At 32.6% G+C, this 20,116-nt stretch overlaps 1 protein-coding gene across 1 annotated transcript; it reads right to left on the bottom strand.

The window, feature by feature from the left end:
- Positions 1–41: 41 nt before the first annotated feature.
- On the bottom strand, positions 42–7,943 carry LOC125832926 (serine/threonine-protein kinase Nek5-like). The gene is given in 15 exon segments (XM_049512106.1): positions 42–1,978; positions 2,065–2,643; positions 2,718–2,769; positions 3,269–3,342; positions 4,291–4,340; positions 4,633–4,714; positions 5,380–5,429; positions 5,540–5,582; positions 5,676–5,756; positions 5,970–6,015; positions 6,092–6,116; positions 6,119–6,137; positions 6,230–6,295; positions 7,307–7,373; positions 7,472–7,943. Coding segments are annotated over 15 exon segments (3,003 nt in total). The 5' UTR covers positions 7,570–7,943; the 3' UTR covers positions 42–307.
- Positions 7,944–20,116: the final 12,173 nt, after the last annotated feature.

Here is a 20,116-nt window from a genome sequence, read left to right as displayed (position 1 = left end):
TTATGAACGATACATATATGTAATACATTAGAACTAATTGACTCCAAAGTTTATGCATTGGAAAAACAGCAGAGTACAACATATCAAAATCGCGATAACAGTAAGCAAAAGGTAATGTAAGGAGGCATTGTTACATTTTGCGGAATAAAAAATCGTTCAAATCTGTGTGCTCTCTATTTACAGTTACTGGAAAGAAAAAATTGCTAAAATACTAAAGGGCAAAAGGATAGTCAAAGAACCTATTTAACTGTTTCCTTTGGAGAACTCAATTGGAAGTTGAAGAGTAGAGAAACACTAGTGAAATGGATCATGAATTTCTTGCAGAATCATCGAGCATCATTCCTTTCAGACTCTTAGCCAGCCAGATAGCTGTCTCCCTTGGCGACACCTTGTCCTTACCGAATGGTTTAAGAACAACAGAGAGCTCTTCTAATCTGTTATTCTCCAGCAAGTCAGCCGATAATTCCAACAGCCCTTCAAGTGCCTCTGCTCTCTGTCTAAAAGATTTGACATCTAATATTTCCTTTACTGGTCGTTCGTCCTCCACAAGTGTTGCATTGGTCTTTGTTGTTTCCGAAGAATCTAATCTTGGACGTGAAGAGGTGGGACTGCCCTGGTTTCTTACATCCATTTCCTTATTATGGACACAATCGGATATATTGGATATAACACCCACCGATCCAGAAGTAGACGATTTGGGAGCAATAGGAGAAGCTAGATTTCTATCAAGCTCATCTCTTACCACATTCATACGTTTTCCAACATCAACATTTCTCTCCACAGTGTCAATCACTGGTTGCTCAATACCCACTCGGAAACTACTGTGCCTTATGACATGTATGATATCGTCAAAAGCTGGTTTGAGCTGAGAAGAAGCCGCTTTTTCAAGAATCACATTCTGTGGAACACTTACCTTGTCTGCCAAAAAATTATTTTGGCTGGCTGAAATAGGAGGGGTGGAAGGGGAGGCACTTTCAGTTGTCGAGGGAAAGAGTTCCTTGGTCAAGAACTTGTCATCACCATTGGCTTTTGAAGTAAGGTTAGAGTGGAGCAGATTGCTTTGGCTTGAGGAAACGAGTGGATTAGTGGGAGAGACACTTGTTGTGGAGGATGACAACTTTGCCAAAGACTTGTCAATACCGCAGGATGCTAAACTGGGGTTAGTCAGATGCAAAATATCAGTGGTAGAATCAGGCTTGCTTGTTGTGGAATCACCCTCACAAATAGCAATCTCTATCAAGTGTGGAGACGCAGTATCCGTAGCTACGTACGAATTTGATCTCTCATTGCAAGTACCAACGTCCAAACTTTGATGATTCTCCTCAAGCTTTTCAATGGAGCCTGCTTCAGATATCTGGTTATCTTCATGGTTTCCCCTAGAACAATAAGCATTATCTGAGTGTGATGATGAAGTAACTGAACACAAAGGTCTTGACCCTATGGTTTCAGTTTCACTAGCTTGTTCATGACTTCCAACCATTTGTTCGGCCAAGTTAGAAAAATGATTTGTTGAATCATCACAAAGTTCAAATCCTTGGATCGACACTGAAGAAGAAGCAGAATTGCTGCTCTCTGTTTGCATTCCTTTAGAAGCTCCTGATGAAACCTTTCGAGAATGCAGCATGCTGTTCTTTGTGGCATGTATTTGACAACCACCAGGAGAAGAACCAGGGATCCTTTCGGGGCCTTTCTTTGTGGCATGTATATGATAGCCATCAGGAAAAGTATTAAGAATCCTTTCGGGGTCATGCGACTTGTCATTTGGACCACACTCTACATCATCGTTCGCAGAATTCAAGGCATCATGACACACTGGCTGTAGCCTTCCAGTAAACGACGGTTGCTTTGTAAATTTAGGTGGTGTTCTCTGTCTGGGCCTTGTAGGTGATCTATCAGGCACGACTTGTCTTATAGTGCCAGAGGGAGAGATTCCCCCGTTTCTTGGTTTATTCTTCGGGGTGGACTCAGTGGTAGGAAACTGCAAGGAAAAGGTAATTAAAATATAGATATTATCAAACTAATAGTCAAGCGCTAGTCAAGATAAGAGGACTAGGGACTTGATACCTGATTCTTCAAAGTAGGTGGTGTATGTGCATTAGATTTCGAGGTAGGAGTAGGTGAACCTGGTTTTAGGACTTTCGGTGATGCTTCAATGTTAGCTTTGCTTGCACCAGTACCACTGACCTTTGTCTTGCCACCTCTCATGGGAGAACTATGTTCCCTCGTTTTTCCCTCTTTCAAAGCCAACATAATATTTTTTATAGTTGTGGGTTGCTTTGCTTCTGCATCACATTTTTTCTCGTCATGCAAAATGTTCCTAGAGTCATAGTCCTCTGCGTCGGCCCCATGATGTTCCTCACTAGAATAATGTTGCTCAAAGTCTTCGTGATCATCAAAGGCAACATTTGTGTTAGTGCCTTTATGGTCATCATTGCAAGTCATTTCCTGCAAGTTCTCGCTCGACTTTAAACTATCTTTATCACTGCATGAACTGGTACTACTTTGGCTGTCTGCCATATTCTTTCCGGAGTCACGACCAGCAGTGAGAGGTTTTTCAGGAGAACTTAATGGAGGAGGACTAAAGGATGGTCGATACTGATCCACATAAGGCTGCAAATATGGGTGCTTCAGGAGTTCCGATGCCTGAAAATATTGAGGTCAGACAATGGACATGACATTCCGACACAAAAATTTAATTGCAAGAATGGTAAGCTTACAGTAGGTCGATGCTCGGGGCTCTTCCTCAGCATTCCTCTAATAACTGTTTTTCTGTGAAAACAATATCCAAATGAAATATAATGACAAACAAATGCACCATCTCAAATAAGCATGTAACAGAAGAATAGAGCATTCACAATGTCAAGATTGAGGCTCGAATTTGTTGTCTGTTGAAAGTTGATAACTTGAACATGTAACATCTTCCAGAAGGATTATGAGTGCACATGATTTCAAATTCTGGTATTTCGAAGTGTTTACATTTGCTTCAAAATAAAGAAATTGTCATGTGCCACGAGGAAGGAGAAGATAGACCATTAAGAACAACTTCTTTTTGATAACCAAGAAATCCTCGAGGCTAGTGGTGTACGGTTCAGAATTCGGTGGATAATGGGGCCATTGCAGAACATTAACAGTTACAAGAAAGGAAAGAAGAAAAATTATCTTCTAAAACATGACTAAATATTCACACACAAATTATCAATTAAACACCTATGAGTAGAAGCTTTAGCACAAAGACAAATTATGCTCGCAAAACAAAGGCCTGACTTACAAGGACGGAGAATAACAAGGTGGCAATGGGCCAATGCATGATCTGTTTATTTTGCTTATCAGTCCTGCCATGTCCTGGATCATTATAAAGTGTATTATGAAGTGTCAAATTTAGTATAAGTAGCAAAAGGTTCTCATTTTGAGGAAACAAACATACAATAAGTTGCATATATATAATGAAATTACACTTATTTGCTCCCACAACCAAGATTCACAGCATCATTCAGCAACAACTATTTTCAAGATTATGCCACACTAAATTATTGATCAATCACACTGATAGCTTCAATAGTTCACTGAATTTTGTCTAGTTCGGTGTTTCACCGGTTACTAATTCAATTTATTTGTAGTAGGCCTCCTTCACCACAACATTAGTGTTCTCAATTTTTGGGCGCACTCCCGCTTTAAGTAGCTAAAACCTCTAATATTTTATCCTTTATCATCATGAATTATTCTTTTATTGCTATCACTTCAGTTTGATTTTATCTTAATGTTTTTGTTAGAGATAAGGGCTTAACTTATTAGGAGTCTAAACTGAGTTCTCTATACAAGTAAGACATTTTGTACTTTGATTTGACATCTACTCCCTCTATCCCTATTTATGTTGCACCGTTTGACTTGGCACAAAGTTCAAGAAAGAAAGCAAGACTTTTTGAAATTTGTTGTCTAAAATAAACCTTAGACATTTGTGCGGCGATAAATCATTTCATTAAGGGTAAAAGGAGAATTTTGAAGTTAAAATTGATTTTAATTATAGAAAGACGACATTCTTTTCGGGACAGACTTGAAAGGAAGAACATCTCTTCAACAATATAATTGGAATTTGGATTTACTTGTCACTTGAATTCACTAACTTACAAAGGAAACCCCCCATCCCAAGGTCTCTATATATGCAGAGCAAGTCATTTAAGCTTCTATTCATAAATTAATCAATAGAGATAAAATATAAGGTCAGTTTCCCATTTCACTATGTATCCGAGGAATTGAAATGGAGATAATAGAAACGAATTCAAGAAGCCTTACAAATGCTTTAAATGCAGGGCGGTGAGCAGCCATTTCATACATACAGCAGCCTGGTCAAGAAATGAATGGATTTAAGACACAGAAGAAGCCCACAATGACATGTATATATCAAATAAACACGAGATTATTGCTACAACAAACCAGTGTCCTCAGAGTTGGGAAAGAAGATAACCTTATGAAATGAAAGGTGTGGTAACAGATGACATACATAGGTGAGAGGTTCATATCTTCCAAAAATTATTGGAAATGAATGTCTACAGAGAACTCCAATACAATTTGGCACCACATTCTAAGTAAGATATAAATGCACTTGAACCAGAATGGAGTAAAGGAGTTACATACCTAAGGACCAAATATCTGATTTAAAACCGTATGGAATATCCGTAAGAAGTTCCGGGCACATGTAATTGGGAGTTCCAACTACCTGGAATATAAAATAACACTATTAGCTTACTGAAACATCTCTTCCACTAAAGTTTTAGCTTATTTAGTTCCATTAAGTGATATCTTCCATTATTTCTAGTTATTTTTTCTTTAGCCTAGCGGGTGGGGACGGGGGAGGGGATGTAGGCTAGGTCATCCCGAATGTAACACTCCTGAGTGTTCGCATCCTTGGTTCCTGTTTTCTCTATGGCTTTGCTAAGTAGGAAAATATTTAGAAACTAAATGTCAGGGTTTATTTAGGCAAAATATAGTTCAGATTGTGCTTAATCATCATGCAAGTTCGTACTGTTGCCCATATCTGATCCAAAATGACACATGTTGGACACAGAGCACATCATCAATAAAATGGATCAGGGTGGAGTAATTCAAAAGAGGTAGAAATAAGATACTGAAGTATGATTTCTGAAATGTATCTACGCCAGTAATAAACAATATAAGACATATGAACCGATGCATGTCTCTAGGTCTGCCTTCTGTTAGACTAACTTTTACAATGTAAATAATTAACCAAATGAATTAAACACCAACTTGATTTACCCGTGCCATGCTGTATCCTACATTTCATTTTAAGAATGTCGAAACTAATTTGAGCTACATAGGTTAGGTGAAAATAACAAATAAAAGCATCGGGTATCAGATACATACTGAAGAAGCCAAGTCATCAGCCGTCAGCGTTTTAGCAAGGCCAAAATCCCCTGGAGAAAAAAGTAAAAGGGAAAAAAAAATGTAGGCCTACATCAGAAAAATCGACCGTATCCATCTTCACTTCAATAAAAGAACAAAAGCATTGGTAGTTACTAGTTACCAAGGCGAACGTTGTGTTCCTTGGTCAGAAAGATGTTTGAGCACTGCCACAGAAAGGTGCAGAAATCACCTCAGAAAATAGATTGGAGAGAAAAAAAAAAATTTAAAACGATATTAACAGATAATAAGATACGCACTTTAAGGTCCCGGTGTAGTACAAAGTTTGAATGCAGATATTCCACTGCCAACAAAATTTGAGTGAACCACTTCAGAAGTTTCTGCATTATGAACATCTCTTGAAGGATTAGACACCCGAAAATGGCAACTAACTGAAGTTTATACTAGAGCAATAATACATTACCCCAACCGATTGAACAAATTAACTCGTAAATTAGCTATAAACTTGTTTTCCTGTGTCCGTAGTCTACAATCTAGATGTACAATTAACATGTCCCAGCAAAATGATAAACTAAAATACATTGTCAACATACCTCTTCTGGAAAATATTGCCCATTTGCTTTTTTCATCAGTTCAGCCCTATCAAAATATGCATTGTTAAACTTAAGTTTAACAGTTAAATTAATGAAAAATGAAAAGTTATATAGAGACTTACATATCACCACCTTCGCAATAGCCGTAACAATGCAAACATAGCAGCCCTACAGTACGATTGACATGAGAGTAAAATAATCACCAATTTCAAGGATATTATACTCAACTCAGCACTTGAAAACAAAATCAGGCTTCTCACCTTCTCTACCCATGCTTCCTTGAACTCGACAATATATGGATGTTGAAGACGAGCAATCAGTGCCATCTGCACATCCAAGTTGCAAGAAAATACATGTCAAGAATTTTGAATAGCTATGCATTTACATAAATTTACATAGAGAAGAGAGTCTCATGCACCAAATAAACAATGAGAACCAAGATGAGAGCATATTGAGATGAAAATTGTACATGATAGAGACAAAATGGAGCACAACTAGAAAACATAAGAATTTAGCCACATTTATTTCTTGAAGTTTCACTTATATAAGTTCCCAGTATAGAGTGAATCAAAGATGTATAATCTTTATCAAGTGATATGAAAACACTCTCAAGGGACAACAAGAGCTAGTCAAGAAATCGGGTAAAATCAGAATCGGCAAAAAGATAAAATTCAATTTTGAAATCAAAAGAAACTAGATAAAGGGATTCCAAGAGCATCCCTGGTCCCAAATAGAAGTGAACTTCAAACTCAATAGTTGATGAACATAAGCTATTCACGACAAAAAAGCCATCATATTCAAACTTTTAAGCTAAAGAAAATATTTTTATTTCCAGTACACTCTGCCTGAAATATACTATTCAGGAGAAAAAGCCATCACACTCAATGATTTAAGCTAAAGACAATCTTCTCTTCTTCCGGCACCAAAATTTCTGTATCCTTATTTAATGGCCTGTTTGGTTCCAAAATCTGCTTATTTTGAAATGTGTCTTTTGTCAGAGGTGCTTTCCAAAAAATAACATCGGAGAGTAGTAATTTGTATTTGGCTAATCCATTTGTAAAACACTTTGCTAATATTAGAGCAACAATTTGTGCTTGGCCAAGGTCAAAGAAGTGCTTCTGGAGCAAAACTACTTTCTTCAGTTCTGAAATGCAGCTCTTGCTACTACTCAAAAATACTTACTTTTTTCCTAAAAGCTCAGCCAAACAGCTCAACTCTATAAAATAAACACTTTTGACTTCCTCAAAAACTTGGCGAAACAGGCTATTAGTAACTCTTGATGCACAAAATGCAAAAACCATAACCAAATAAAATTGAGAAACAACACAATGTACTACCTCTTGATGAGCAGATCTCCTGCAACGTTCAGTTTGTCGAGCTAATCGAATCTTCTTGAGCACATACCTATAAATTCAAGATACCCCACAAAGAAACAAAATCAATAATACATCAAATTCAAATCTTATAAGCATTTTCAAGAAAAAACCAATCTTTTTAATTACTTCTTTCTTTCTTGCTTGTGATTAACTAAAATAGCAGCACCAAATGCTCCACGCCCAATCTGTTCCATTACCTCATAATGTTCCATTCTTGACTCCATTACTAAAAATCCTAAACTAAACACTTCAAAGAAATCCAAAAAAACAAAAAAATATGCCAAGAACTCTCAAAAATCAGTCACACCATTTTCTTCATCAGTCAAAAAAACTGAAAATTCAATCTTTACAGATCAATCCCAAAGAAAAGAAGAAAACTTTGATACCCTTTAACACAAAACACATAAAGATTGCATTTTTATTCAAGACTTTGATACCCATAAACACAAAACACATAAAAATTGCATTTTTGTTCAAGAATGATAAGTTTGGACTCAAAATAGGCTTTTGGGTATTTGAGAAATCAAATGTAGAACACTTTTCTAGGTGAAAAAAGAAAAAGGGGTGGATCTTCTTAGAGTGAGTGATGTATTGCTCCTCTTTTCTTAAAAAAATAATAATTAAAAATCTATATTATTATTATTAGTATAAGTACTATAGTATTTTGCTTCTTTATTTTGTTGAAGAAAAGGGGTTGATCTGAAGAAACAGCTGTCACAGTTCTCAGCTCTGATGAATGCATATGTGGAGTGGAAGAGCATCTATGAATTATTTTTTAATTGATAATTGATAGTCAAGCAATTCCAAATTTTCAATAATATGTGATTCACTATGTTCTATTTTAATTTATATCAGAAAGAATAATAATTTTTTATTTAGAAATAATTTAATTTTAAACTTATTATTTTATAAGATAGTTATTACAATTCTTGCCATTTCATAATATTGTGCTATATTATGTTATAGTATTTTATTTAGTATAATATTTAGTTAGATTGTATCGGATCTCATTATTTCATAATATCCTACATTAATAATCTCAAAAATAATTTTTGTAGTATTTTTTTTTTATAAAATAAAAAAAAAATGTAGATAAATAAATTAAGGATGTTCAAAGAATTAAATATTATAATTAATAAAATTAAATAACAATCAAAGCAAATACTATATAAAAATAATAATAATAATAATAATAATAATAATAACAACAACAACAACAACTATCCAAAATGCAAACAAGTTGTTAATGATCTAATTTATAATGACATAAATAATCATAAATTATTTTAAACTAGGTAAATTTTCCGCGCTTCGCGCGGTGGTGAACTACGTCAATAAATTACTTCTGAATATTTGATAATATGAGTATTTTTGAGTGGGTACAACTAGGGGTGTTCACGGGTTGGTTTGGATCGGTTATTGGTCAAAACCAAAACCAAACCAACTTAATCGGTTTTAGAATTATCAAAACGAAACCAAACCAAATATAATATACATTTACCGGTTTGGTGGTTATCGGTTTTGGTTTGGTTTGGTTCAGTTATTCGGTTATTAACCATACACATAAATAAAAGAAACAATTCATTCAATATGTGAAAAAAAGTGACAACAATCCATTCAAAACAAAAAATAGTTAGAATGACTTAAATTATCAAACTTTCGATCACTGAATTTACTATCAATAAAACTTTAAAATTCACTATATTGGCCAAGAAGGAAGAGACAATAACATTTTCAGTCCCACAAAGAATTGTCATAGACACTCATATTACATGAAATCAATAAGATAAATGTTTTCGCCTTGAGAATTCTGGCTTTCAATAAGTAAAGTATAAAGAAATTTTAATGAAAACATATATAAGATCTTTAAAATTGTTTATAAAAAAATATATTAAGTATATTCATAAAATATATGTATATAATTCATCAGTTTGGTTCGGTTATTTCTTCAGTTTTTTCAAATAAAACCATAACCAAACCAAATACTACCGGTTTTCAAATATCTAAAACCAAACCAAACCAAATCCAAATAAAATCGGTTTTATTTTATTGGTTTGGTTTGATTTTTCGGTTTGGATCGATTTTTATCCAAACCGTGAACACCCCAAGGTACAACCCTACGATAAATTGTTAAGAATATTTTTTATTCCAAGTGTTAATGCATTTTGTAATTAATTCATCACCAAAGTCTTTAGAAAAGATGTGTAATTGTTTAATTGTTTATATTTGTATTTTCAAAAGGTGGTACAAACATTTTATTCATCAATTGCGAGAGTTTTCTACTATTCAAGACCTCTACATACACAATCTAAATATTATACATCTTATATATTTAGTTGTTCACTTGATAAGTTAATTAAAATTTAAAAACACATCTCTTGGAGTTCAATGGAATAACGTATGTCGCTCAAATAATTTGGATTAAATGATGTCTTGGCAAGTCCCTTATTCAAAATCATTCGCAGTCGATGACACTACATTGATAGCCAAAAGACTATTTTGTTGTTTATGTTTCAATAAATATGGTTAAAACTTTATTTTTTTTTTGCGACTTTTAATCTAATGTTTATAAGGAGATAATTATTTCTTTAATATTTGATTAATATAGATTCATCCTTCTTTGAGGGGTAATTAATTGACTCTAATCCAACATTTGAACCCCAAACTTTTGATTAAGGTTGAGTACAATACTTACAAGCCCACTAAATTCCATTATATTTTTTATGTCACTAATCGATTGAATGCCTCGATAAGATAGAAAGTTGAATAGCTAAAACTCCAAGGTAGTGTGGAACCAACATAACTTTTGAACACTCAAAAGTCCCTTCTTGGACATCCCAAAAATCTTTTAGCCACTAAAAACTCTATAAAGATCAAAGTCATTTATTTTACAAGTTTAAGAATTATAATCTACATGATACCAATAGTCTAATGATTACATCAAACTCTTGATTAACATATCTACATAATGATCAAAAGCATAACTAAGGCTGGCAAACGGACCGGTTTTTGTCCGGTCCGATTCCCGTACCGGTAAGACCGGTACCGGTTGAACCGGTAAGGAACCGGTCTTATAGGTACCGGAACCGGTACCGAAACGGAACCCGGATTTTTATCCGGTTGATCCGGTCCGGTAAGAACCGGTTCCGGTCCGGTTCAACGGTCAATTTAATTTTATTTTTTAAAAAAAAATAAAATGTGAAAGTTAAGGAGCCGTTGGACCCTTTTAGCCGTTGGGCTGGGGCCCAAAACGGCTCCAAACAGCCCCCCCACCCCTCTCTACCCCTTAACACTATAAATATACTCATATTTTTTCATTTAAATCACAAATTCACAAACTATTTCATTAATATCTTATAAAATCTCTTAATTTTCAATCTCTCATAGATTCATAATTATTATTTTATGATATTGACTTGGAGTTTGAATTTCGGAGATTTATTTGAAGTAAATCGGAAGCTTCAATTGGCATCTCTCAATTCCAGCTTTGGTTATACGTCTACTTTTACGTAGACGTTCGGTACATTCGTTCCAACTTTAATTATTTATTTATTTATTAATTAAGTTATTTTATTTTTTTGTTATATTATCTTTGCTTGTTTTTCATAATATTAATTATTTTAAACTTGAACATGAATTTTGAAAAATATAGTGGTAAAAGACCAATGTCGGAAAGAAAAAATAATAGGGGAGGAGGAAGTAGTTCTAATTCTAAAAATTTGCCACCTCCTAGATTTAGAATTAATACTAATGATTATACTCATGTTGATGAAACTTCTTTTACACGAGACTCACGACCTATTGAATTTAATTCCGAAAATGAAGTAGATCATGAAACTTTAAATAGATGTTTTACTAATTTTGAGGAAGAATTAGATGAGGAAGTAGAAATAAATGAGGAAGATGATGAGACCCCTACCCCTACTAGTCCGGCTACCGAATTACCGGAACAAGATGAAGTCCCCTCTTTACCTACTTTTTCAAAGACCGTTGTACGTGTTAAAAGATCTTTAGTATGGAAATTTTTGGTACAAAATGAGGAAAAAACTACTGTTACTTGCACGAAATGTAAATTGATCATGAAACATGTAACTACGGGTACACAAGGGGGAACGGGACGACTAAGAACACATTTAAGAAAGTGTAATAAAGAATTTGCTCGCCTAGATGATATAGAAAGGGCTAATAGAAATGGGATACCTCAACCTGAAAATTCTATGGGAGCTGGAGGTTCTAATATGGTTCAAAGTGTATTAAATATGACTAACCCGGTTAGCCGAAGTACACACCGCACATATAGTAAAGAAAAAGATCGTAGAGAATTAGCTAAAATGGTTGCTGTTTGTGGTTTGCCTTTTTCATTTCCTTCACATCCTGGTTTTATTCAGTATATTCGGGAATTGTATAACTCAGATTATGAAGGTATTCCAAGAAGTACAATTAAAAGTGATCTTTTTAAATATCAAAAGAATATTGTCATTTTCTTCGTTGTTTATTTGTTTATTATGATGGTAGATTATCTATTACTTCTGATATGGGACGCAGTCCTACTGGTAATGATTATTTTACAATTACTGTCCATTGGATTGACCATGAATGGAACATGCAAAAACGAATATTAGGATATAAATATGTTGAAGAAACTAAAACCGGTGCTTATATAGCAACAAAAATAGGCCTTGTTTTACAATTTTATGGAATATGTGATAAAATAATGAGTGTCACTTTAGATAATGCTTCTAATAATTTGAAAGCAATTGATTATTTAAAATGTAGACTTTGTCCAATTGATAATGATTCTTTTCATATTAAGTGTGCCGCACATGTGTATAATTTGATAGTAAAAGATGGTGTTTCTCAATTTGGAATTTTTTGTGAAAAAATTAGACTTGCTTGTAATTGGATTTTTAAAGCTAAAATAAAAGCTAGAATTACAGAATTTAAAAATCGTTGTAAAGAATGTGGACTTGAATATAGAAAAGTTCCAAAAGAAGTATGCACTAGATGGAATTCTTTATTTGAAATGCTTCAAGTTGCTTATATTTATCAAGAGCCGGTACAATTAGTTTTTAATGCTCATAATGCGGACCCGAATTAGAGAATTGGCTATGAAGATTGGGAAAATACAAAAGAACTTATTGAATTTTTAAGTGTTTTTTATAAAGCAACAAATGCTGCTTCTGGTCAATATTATCCAACTATTTCTTCTGTTTTAGTAAATATTTGTGCTATTTCATCTGAATTTGCAAAATATAAAGGAAAAGATCGATTTGAAAATTCCCTTGCTTTTATGATTGAAAAATTCAAAAAATATTTTTCCCCTCTTCCTCAAATCTATTTGACTGCTACTACTTTCAACCCAAATTACAAATTAAAAGGTGTTGAAAGAATGGTTGAAAAGATTTGAGCAAATTTAGAAATTAGAGATGATGAAACTCCTAGTGTTGAAGATTGTAAAAGTAGCATATATATAAAAGCTAGAGAGTTATATAATACATATAAATCTATGGAAAAAAATATTCCAATAGTTGAACCTTCATCTTGTAAACCTAGAAGCGATGATACGGATGATTGGATGGATGATTATCTTGAGCTTGAATCATCTACTAATAATGATTTTGATTTATCTTTCAATCAGGCACGGGAAAAGATTAGGCATGAAGAAGGACAACTTCAAGCTCCAATATTAGTATGGTGGAAGAATCGTGAAAATCAATTTCCGACCCTTGCTAGGATTGTTCGAGATGTGCTAGCGATTCAAGCATCATCGGTCGCTTCGGAGCAAGCCTTTAGTGCGGCGAGATTTATGATTGGAGATCATCGATATTCATTAGCAAAGGATAGTTTGGAAATATCGGTGTTGTTTCGAGATTGGGTCAATGCCGAAAGAAGAAATACCGGACTACCACAATTTAATAGCCAAATAGAAGACGAAATAGATGAAATATTTGGTGATAATAGTGATGATGGTATGGAAGCAATGGAAGAAGAACGACAAATACAAGTTCCAAAAAATGTTTCTTTTGAAATGATACAAAAGTTACGAAAAGATTTTAAAAAGAGTTTCAATTGTTAGTAGTTAGTACAATAATTAATATTCAATACCTAGATTATGTACTCTTTGTCTCTTTCTAATATTTGTATTGTACAATTTCTTTATTTGAATAAATATACGGCTTTTCGCCTTGATTTTCTTTTAAAATAGTCTTTTATATTTAATCCAAGTCATTTTAGAAATTTAATTTTCAACTATTTTAATATTAGTTTAAACTTTAAAGTTTAAACTTTAATATAAAATTGAATTTTAAGATTTAAACTTTAAATTCAATATAAACTTTAAACTTTAAACTTTAAAGTCAATTTTAAACTTTAAATTCAATATAAAGTTATAAACTTTAAAATTTAAAGTCAATTTTAAACTTTAAACTTTAAAGTTTAAACTTAAATTCAATTGAAACTTTAAAGTTTAAAGTTTAAAGTAACTTTAAAGTTTAAAGTTTTAAATTGAAGTTTTTTAATAATATAATTTTATTAATTAATAATATAATATTATATAATAATTAAAGTTAATAAAAAAAAAAAAAATTACCGATACAAAATGATCCGGTGAGAACCGGTTCTGGTCCGGTCCAAACCGGTTCCAATCCGGTAACTAAGGGACCGGACGGAACCTTTGGATATTTCCGGTAAGACCCGGTTCCGGTAACGAAATCCGGTAACGAGGACTGGTTCCGATAAAACCGGTCCTGTTGATCCGGTCCTGTCCGTTTGCCAGCCTTAAGCATAACCATAAACAACAAAGTTTAAAACATGTACTAAAAATAATAATTAATAACATAAGCATAAATTAATTACCGTAAAAAACATACCAGGATCTATAACAATAGAATGAAACAGAAAGGAAAAAATCGAGTCCACTGAATACACATTGTCCCCTTAAGGAAATTATTCCCCTCTAGTACCTAAGGTTTAAAAGAATAGATTCGGTCAGGATAGAATGATTCTATTCACCAGTATATTGATACAAAAATAATGGTTTCATTGAACAACTCAACAACAACAAAGTACACAAATGTTTAATTGTGCAGAAGAAGAAAAAGTAGTTCAAAATTTTCGTTGTTTTAAAATGAGAGGAAATCTCTTTATTTATAGATAACGAAGGGTAGTGTTAATAAATGCTTATTGTACATTATCGGAAAGGTCACAACTCTTTGGAAAAGTCACAACCTTTCATAAAAGTTACAACTTTTCATAAAAATCGAAACTTTTCATAAATGTCTCAACTCTTCATAAAAGTCGCAACTCTTCGTAAAAGTAGCAACTTTTCATTAAAGTCACAACTTTTCATAAAAGTCATAACTTTTCATGGAAGGGAAGACTAATTTTGGAAATAAATAAATTAAAATGGAAACTTGGTTTGTGGTGGCCTCACGTAGGCGGGCCTAGGATTCTCTTTTATATATATATATGATTACATTTCTTTTTAAAAAATCTTTTTTTTAAAACTCAACTCGGAATTCAATTAAATACATTGCATAAATTGAGACAAAGAAAATAATAGTAGTAAAGTAAATTTTTAAGTAATAATTAAAGTTTTTGAAAGATATCATTTATTAGTTTAATCATTGATTAGGGTGGTAGGTTTAGTTGCAAATAAACCAGTACAACTTCCAACTAATTTTTTTCTCTCTACTTTCTCTCTCACACATACACATAGTTAAACTATTTGTGTCAAAATAAAAAAAAATTGTTATTTTTGCAACTTATAAATTTGTATCCGGTGATTAATAATGAAAAAACTGTTATACAGTGATTAATAATTAGTAATTTGAGTTTTGAATTTTAAGAGCATTTTGTCCTTTCTAACTTGAGATTGTTTAGTTCGAATTTAGATCAATTATTCGAGCTAAAAACTGATTAATGAACACTAAATAAAATATATTTTAAAAAATATTTTTCTCTTTTTTTATATATATATATATATATATATATCACTAATATACATATTATTATTCTACGTTATATCTCATATGTAAAATGAAAAATAAATTTTGCTAACTTAATGTGAATATTATATAAGGTACATAAAAAAAAAACCTTTAAGTTTAAAACGTAAACTATTTTAAATTGATATTCTAATAATTTTTTTAACGTATTTTTTTTATTTGAAAACAGTTTTTCTATTTCTAGAAGGTAGGAATATGATCTGAATCAGTGGCAAAGTCCAAAGTTTGATGAAATGTACACAATTTTTATTGTCAATAGTATTAGGACTTAAAAGTGTGCAAAATTAAATATACACTCTTAAAAGCTAACATTCTACTCCATACACTATATAATTTTTTGATAAAAAATATATGCATCAGACCATCCTACGTTTAAGACGACTCCCTTCGTGATCTATATATAATTTATCTTTCTCAAATTTTATTTATAAAATTATACTAAATTTATTATTGTTATAATACATCTTTTGAAATTGAAGCATTCATTAACTTATTGAGTACAACTATAGTTGACTAATAAACTGAATTACTCAAATTATTATTATTATTAAACAAAAAATAAAAAAGTATAGAGTTATGCTTTTATGAAATTTGTGTATAACGAGGTGAGTTGGTCAGAACCATGTGGTTTATGCTCTCTTAAATGCATCACCATGTGCTCATTCACAAACTCTTGTTTTTTTTTTGTTTTAATTTGATATCTAAAATACCTTCAAAATTTGATTAATTTGAATTTGTATTTAAAAAATTGTACTTTAAAATAACATGTGTTTATCAAATGTTATTTCAATTTCATGAGTAAAAAAATGAATAAGTACTTATTTAAAGGTGGAGCCAAAATTTAAAACGGGTAAGTTCTAAATTTTCCATAGCTCCTTTTAATTAGTACAATATTTAGTGAATTCATTAATATAAATATGTAATCAAAGTAGTAGTTATTAAGTTCATTCAAATCTATACATAGTATTGTAGCTCTACTCCTATATTTACATTATAAAAAAAAATAACAACAATAAATATGCATATTTATAAAAAGTATTAAAACATTTATCGATATTGTTACAAATCCACTTAATTGTGTGGATGTTTCTCTTAATTCATCTCTTACGTAATATATGTATTTATTGTATTTATTATAGTTGTACTAACGTATTTGGTTAAAGGATGAAAACATGTGTTTTCTAAATCCTATAAAAGGGTAGTCTTTTCACCCTTGTGAGAACACACTTGAAGAGTTTTAAATAATATTCTCCACTCTATACTTCTCATCACACTTTGCCTTACTTTCTTGTTTAAGTATTCTTGCATTTTCCTCTTGTTTTACAACACGTTATCAACACGAGTTTCTAACCAATTAAGACCTACTTAATTCGGAATTATCTTTTTCCCTAAAAGTTAATCAATTTTCTTTCCGAGTCAGGTATACATTTATATGTTTATAACATATATAATAGGACTTACATAAGTCTTTGATCAACGATTTAATTACTGCATATATAACTTGCTTTAGGTATTTGTATGATACTTTACTAGGCATAATAATCAATACGTTTCAGGTTTATATTTTTATGTTGTTTAAATGCTAGTAACTTATAACTCTAAATTAAATACTAGGATATATGGTAACATGCTAGTTAGAATAATCGTAAGTATTTTAATTTCTTGTCATAAATTTTTGATAAATACTGGTGTGTCATAAAGAATAATAGTATTATATTAAATATGACTTAAAAATCTTACGAAACTTTGGCGTTAATAACTATTGAACTAGTAATAAATATTGTAAAATAATTAGAATATATATTAAATTTACCGTTTCAGACTTTATGAGTTTACATGCTTTTGTAACATCCCATGTTCATGCATATGATATATTTTATACTAATTCTTAATCATTTTAAATATTAATTTATCTTTCATTATAAAGAAATCAAAATCATGTTATTAACTCAACTATTTTATGATAGTTTTCATCATGTCGAATTTATCAAAGTTTGAATTTGTGGCACTTGACATTTCTGGAAAGAACTATTTGTCATGGGTACTTGATGCTGAAATTCACCTTACCGCTAAAGGACTTGGTGATTGTATAATCGAAGGAAATAAGGCATCAAGTCAGGATAAAGCGAAAGCTATGATTTTCCTTTGTCATTATCTTGATGAAAGCCTGAAGGTTGAATACTTAACAGTGAAAGATCCACTTGAATTGTGGATAGGTTTGAAAGGGAGGTATGACAACCTCAAGGCAACGGTATTGCCAAGGGCTCGTTATGAGTGGATGCACTTACGGTTTCAAGATTATAAAACCGTAATTGAGTATAACTCTGCTGTATTTAGAATAACTTCCCAACTGAAATTATGTGGGGAAATTATAAAAGATGAGGACATGTTGAAAAAAACACTAACTACTTTTCATGCCTCCAATATGATATTACAGCAGCAATATTGTGAAAAAGGTTTTAAAAAATACTCTGAATTAATCTCATGCCTTTTGGTGGCTGAGCAACATAATGACCTTTTAATGAAAAACCATGTAGCCCGTCCCACTGGAAGTGCTCCATTACAGGAGGCACACGGGGTAGAAATACATGGCCAGTCTGAAATAAGACAAAATAATCGGGGCCATGATAATGTGTGCGGGCGTGGCAAAGGCAAAAAACGATATAATAATCGTCGAGGTGGTGGTCATAACAAAAGGGAGAACAATATGGGTTCTCAAAATAATCCTTCAAAAGGCAAGGGCGATCACTGTCATCGTTGTGGCCTTAAAGGTCACTAGAAAAATGAATGTCGGGCACCTGAGCATTTTGTCAGGCTGTATCAACATTCCTTCAAAAGGAAAGGGAATAAAGGCGGTACCTCCTCTTCTAATGCTCGAGTAGAGTCACATTTGACTCTCAAAGATGATGTTAAGGCAGGATCTTCTCAAAAATATGATGAGAATGTTTAGGCAAATTTAGCATTGAAAGATGATGCTTTTGATGGGCTCGATGATATTACTCATCTAGAAGCTGAGGACTTCTTTGGAGATCGCAACTAAAGATTGATAATTGAACTGGGAAGTGAATAATGTTTTTATGTATTTTTAATGTCTTAATTAAAATTTATGTATTAAGATTTCTTTTGTTAAGTTTTGTACTTCTTATTATGTATTTTTATTTTTATGAAGATAAGTAAAATTTTCCAGTCTTCAGTTGGATCCAAGATGAGTAATGGAGATATGTGCCTTCTGGACAGTGCCACAACTCATACAATACTAAGAAAAAAGAAGTATTTCTCTCATTTGGTAATGAAAAAGGCATATGTTAATACAATATCCGGTAGTACAAAATTGATTGAGGGCTCTGGAAGAGCGGCCTTATTACTACCTGGAGGAACATTATTGGTAATTGATAATGCATTGTATTATAGTAAGTCTCAAAGAAACTTGTTAAGTTTCAAGGTTATTCTCCAAAATAGCTATCATGTTGAGACTGCGAATGAAGGAAATGTTGATTACCTTTATATTACTACAATAAATGCAGAGAAGAAAATTGTGCATGAAAAATTGTCTGCACTTTCTTCTGGGTTGTACCATACAAATATTGGTACAGTTGAATAACATGCCGTGGTAAACAAAAGGTTTACTGGTTCTAATGATTTTATCATTTGGCATGACCGGTTAGGCCATCCCGGTTATAATATGATGCGCAGAATAATTGAGAATTCACATGGGCATACTTTGAAGAACCAAAATGTTCTTCAATCAAAGAAATTCTCTTGTGCTGCTTGTTCACAAGGAAAGTTGGTTATCAAACCATCAGTGGATAAGGTTGGGGTGGAATCCCTTCCATTTCTGGGACGGATACAGGGTGATATATGTGGACCTATTCACCCTGCATGTGGACCATTTAAATATTATATAGTCTTGACAGATGCATCTACAAGATGGTCTCATGTGTGCTTATTATCAACTCACAATATGGCTTTTGCGAGGTTGTTGGCTCAAATAATAAGGTTAAAAGCACAATTTTCAGATTATGCAATAAAAACAATTCGTCTTGATAATGCTGATGAGTTTACATCTCAGGCATTTAATGATTATTGTTTGTCCACTGGAATAACAGTTGAATATCCTGTTGCATATGTTCATACTCAAAATGGTTTAGCAGAGTCATTGATTAAATGTCTTCAATTGATAGCTAGACCATTGTTGATGAGAACAAAGTTGCCTGTTTCGGTTTAGTGGCATGCTATTTTGCATGCAGCGGCACTTGTGCGCATAAGGCCAACCAGTTATCATGACATCTCCCCATTACAATTGGTTTTGGTCAGGAGCCAAACCTTTCCCACCTTAGAATCTTTGATTGTGCGGTATATGTTCCAATTGCTCCACCACAACGCACAAAGATGGGTCCCTAAAGAAGGTTGGGGATATATGTTGGGTATGAATCTCGTTCTATTATAAAATATTTGGAACCTAGAACTGGAGATTTACTTACAACAAGGTTTGCTGATTGTCATTTTGATGAATCAATATACCCAACATTAGGGGGAGAACAAAAGTAGTTGGAAAATGAGATATATTGGAATTCACTTTCACTGTCTCATTTAGACCCTCGAACAAATCAATGTGGGCAAGAAGTTCAAAAAATAATTTATTTGCAGAATATTGCAAATCAACTGCCGGATACATTTACTAACCTTTCACGGGTTACTAAATCATATATCCCAGCTGCTAATGCTCAAGTTCGAGTTAATGTCCCGATAGGACAAAATGTTAAGG

Source organism: Solanum verrucosum, unplaced genomic scaffold (assembly GCF_900185275.1).
Source record: "Solanum verrucosum unplaced genomic scaffold, falcon-dt-bn FXZP01000016.1, whole genome shotgun sequence".
Classification (NCBI taxonomy): domain Eukaryota; kingdom Viridiplantae; phylum Streptophyta; class Magnoliopsida; order Solanales; family Solanaceae; genus Solanum; species Solanum verrucosum.
The sequence above is the reverse complement of the archived record's forward strand: the minus strand, read 5'-3'. Positions and strand labels throughout refer to the sequence as shown.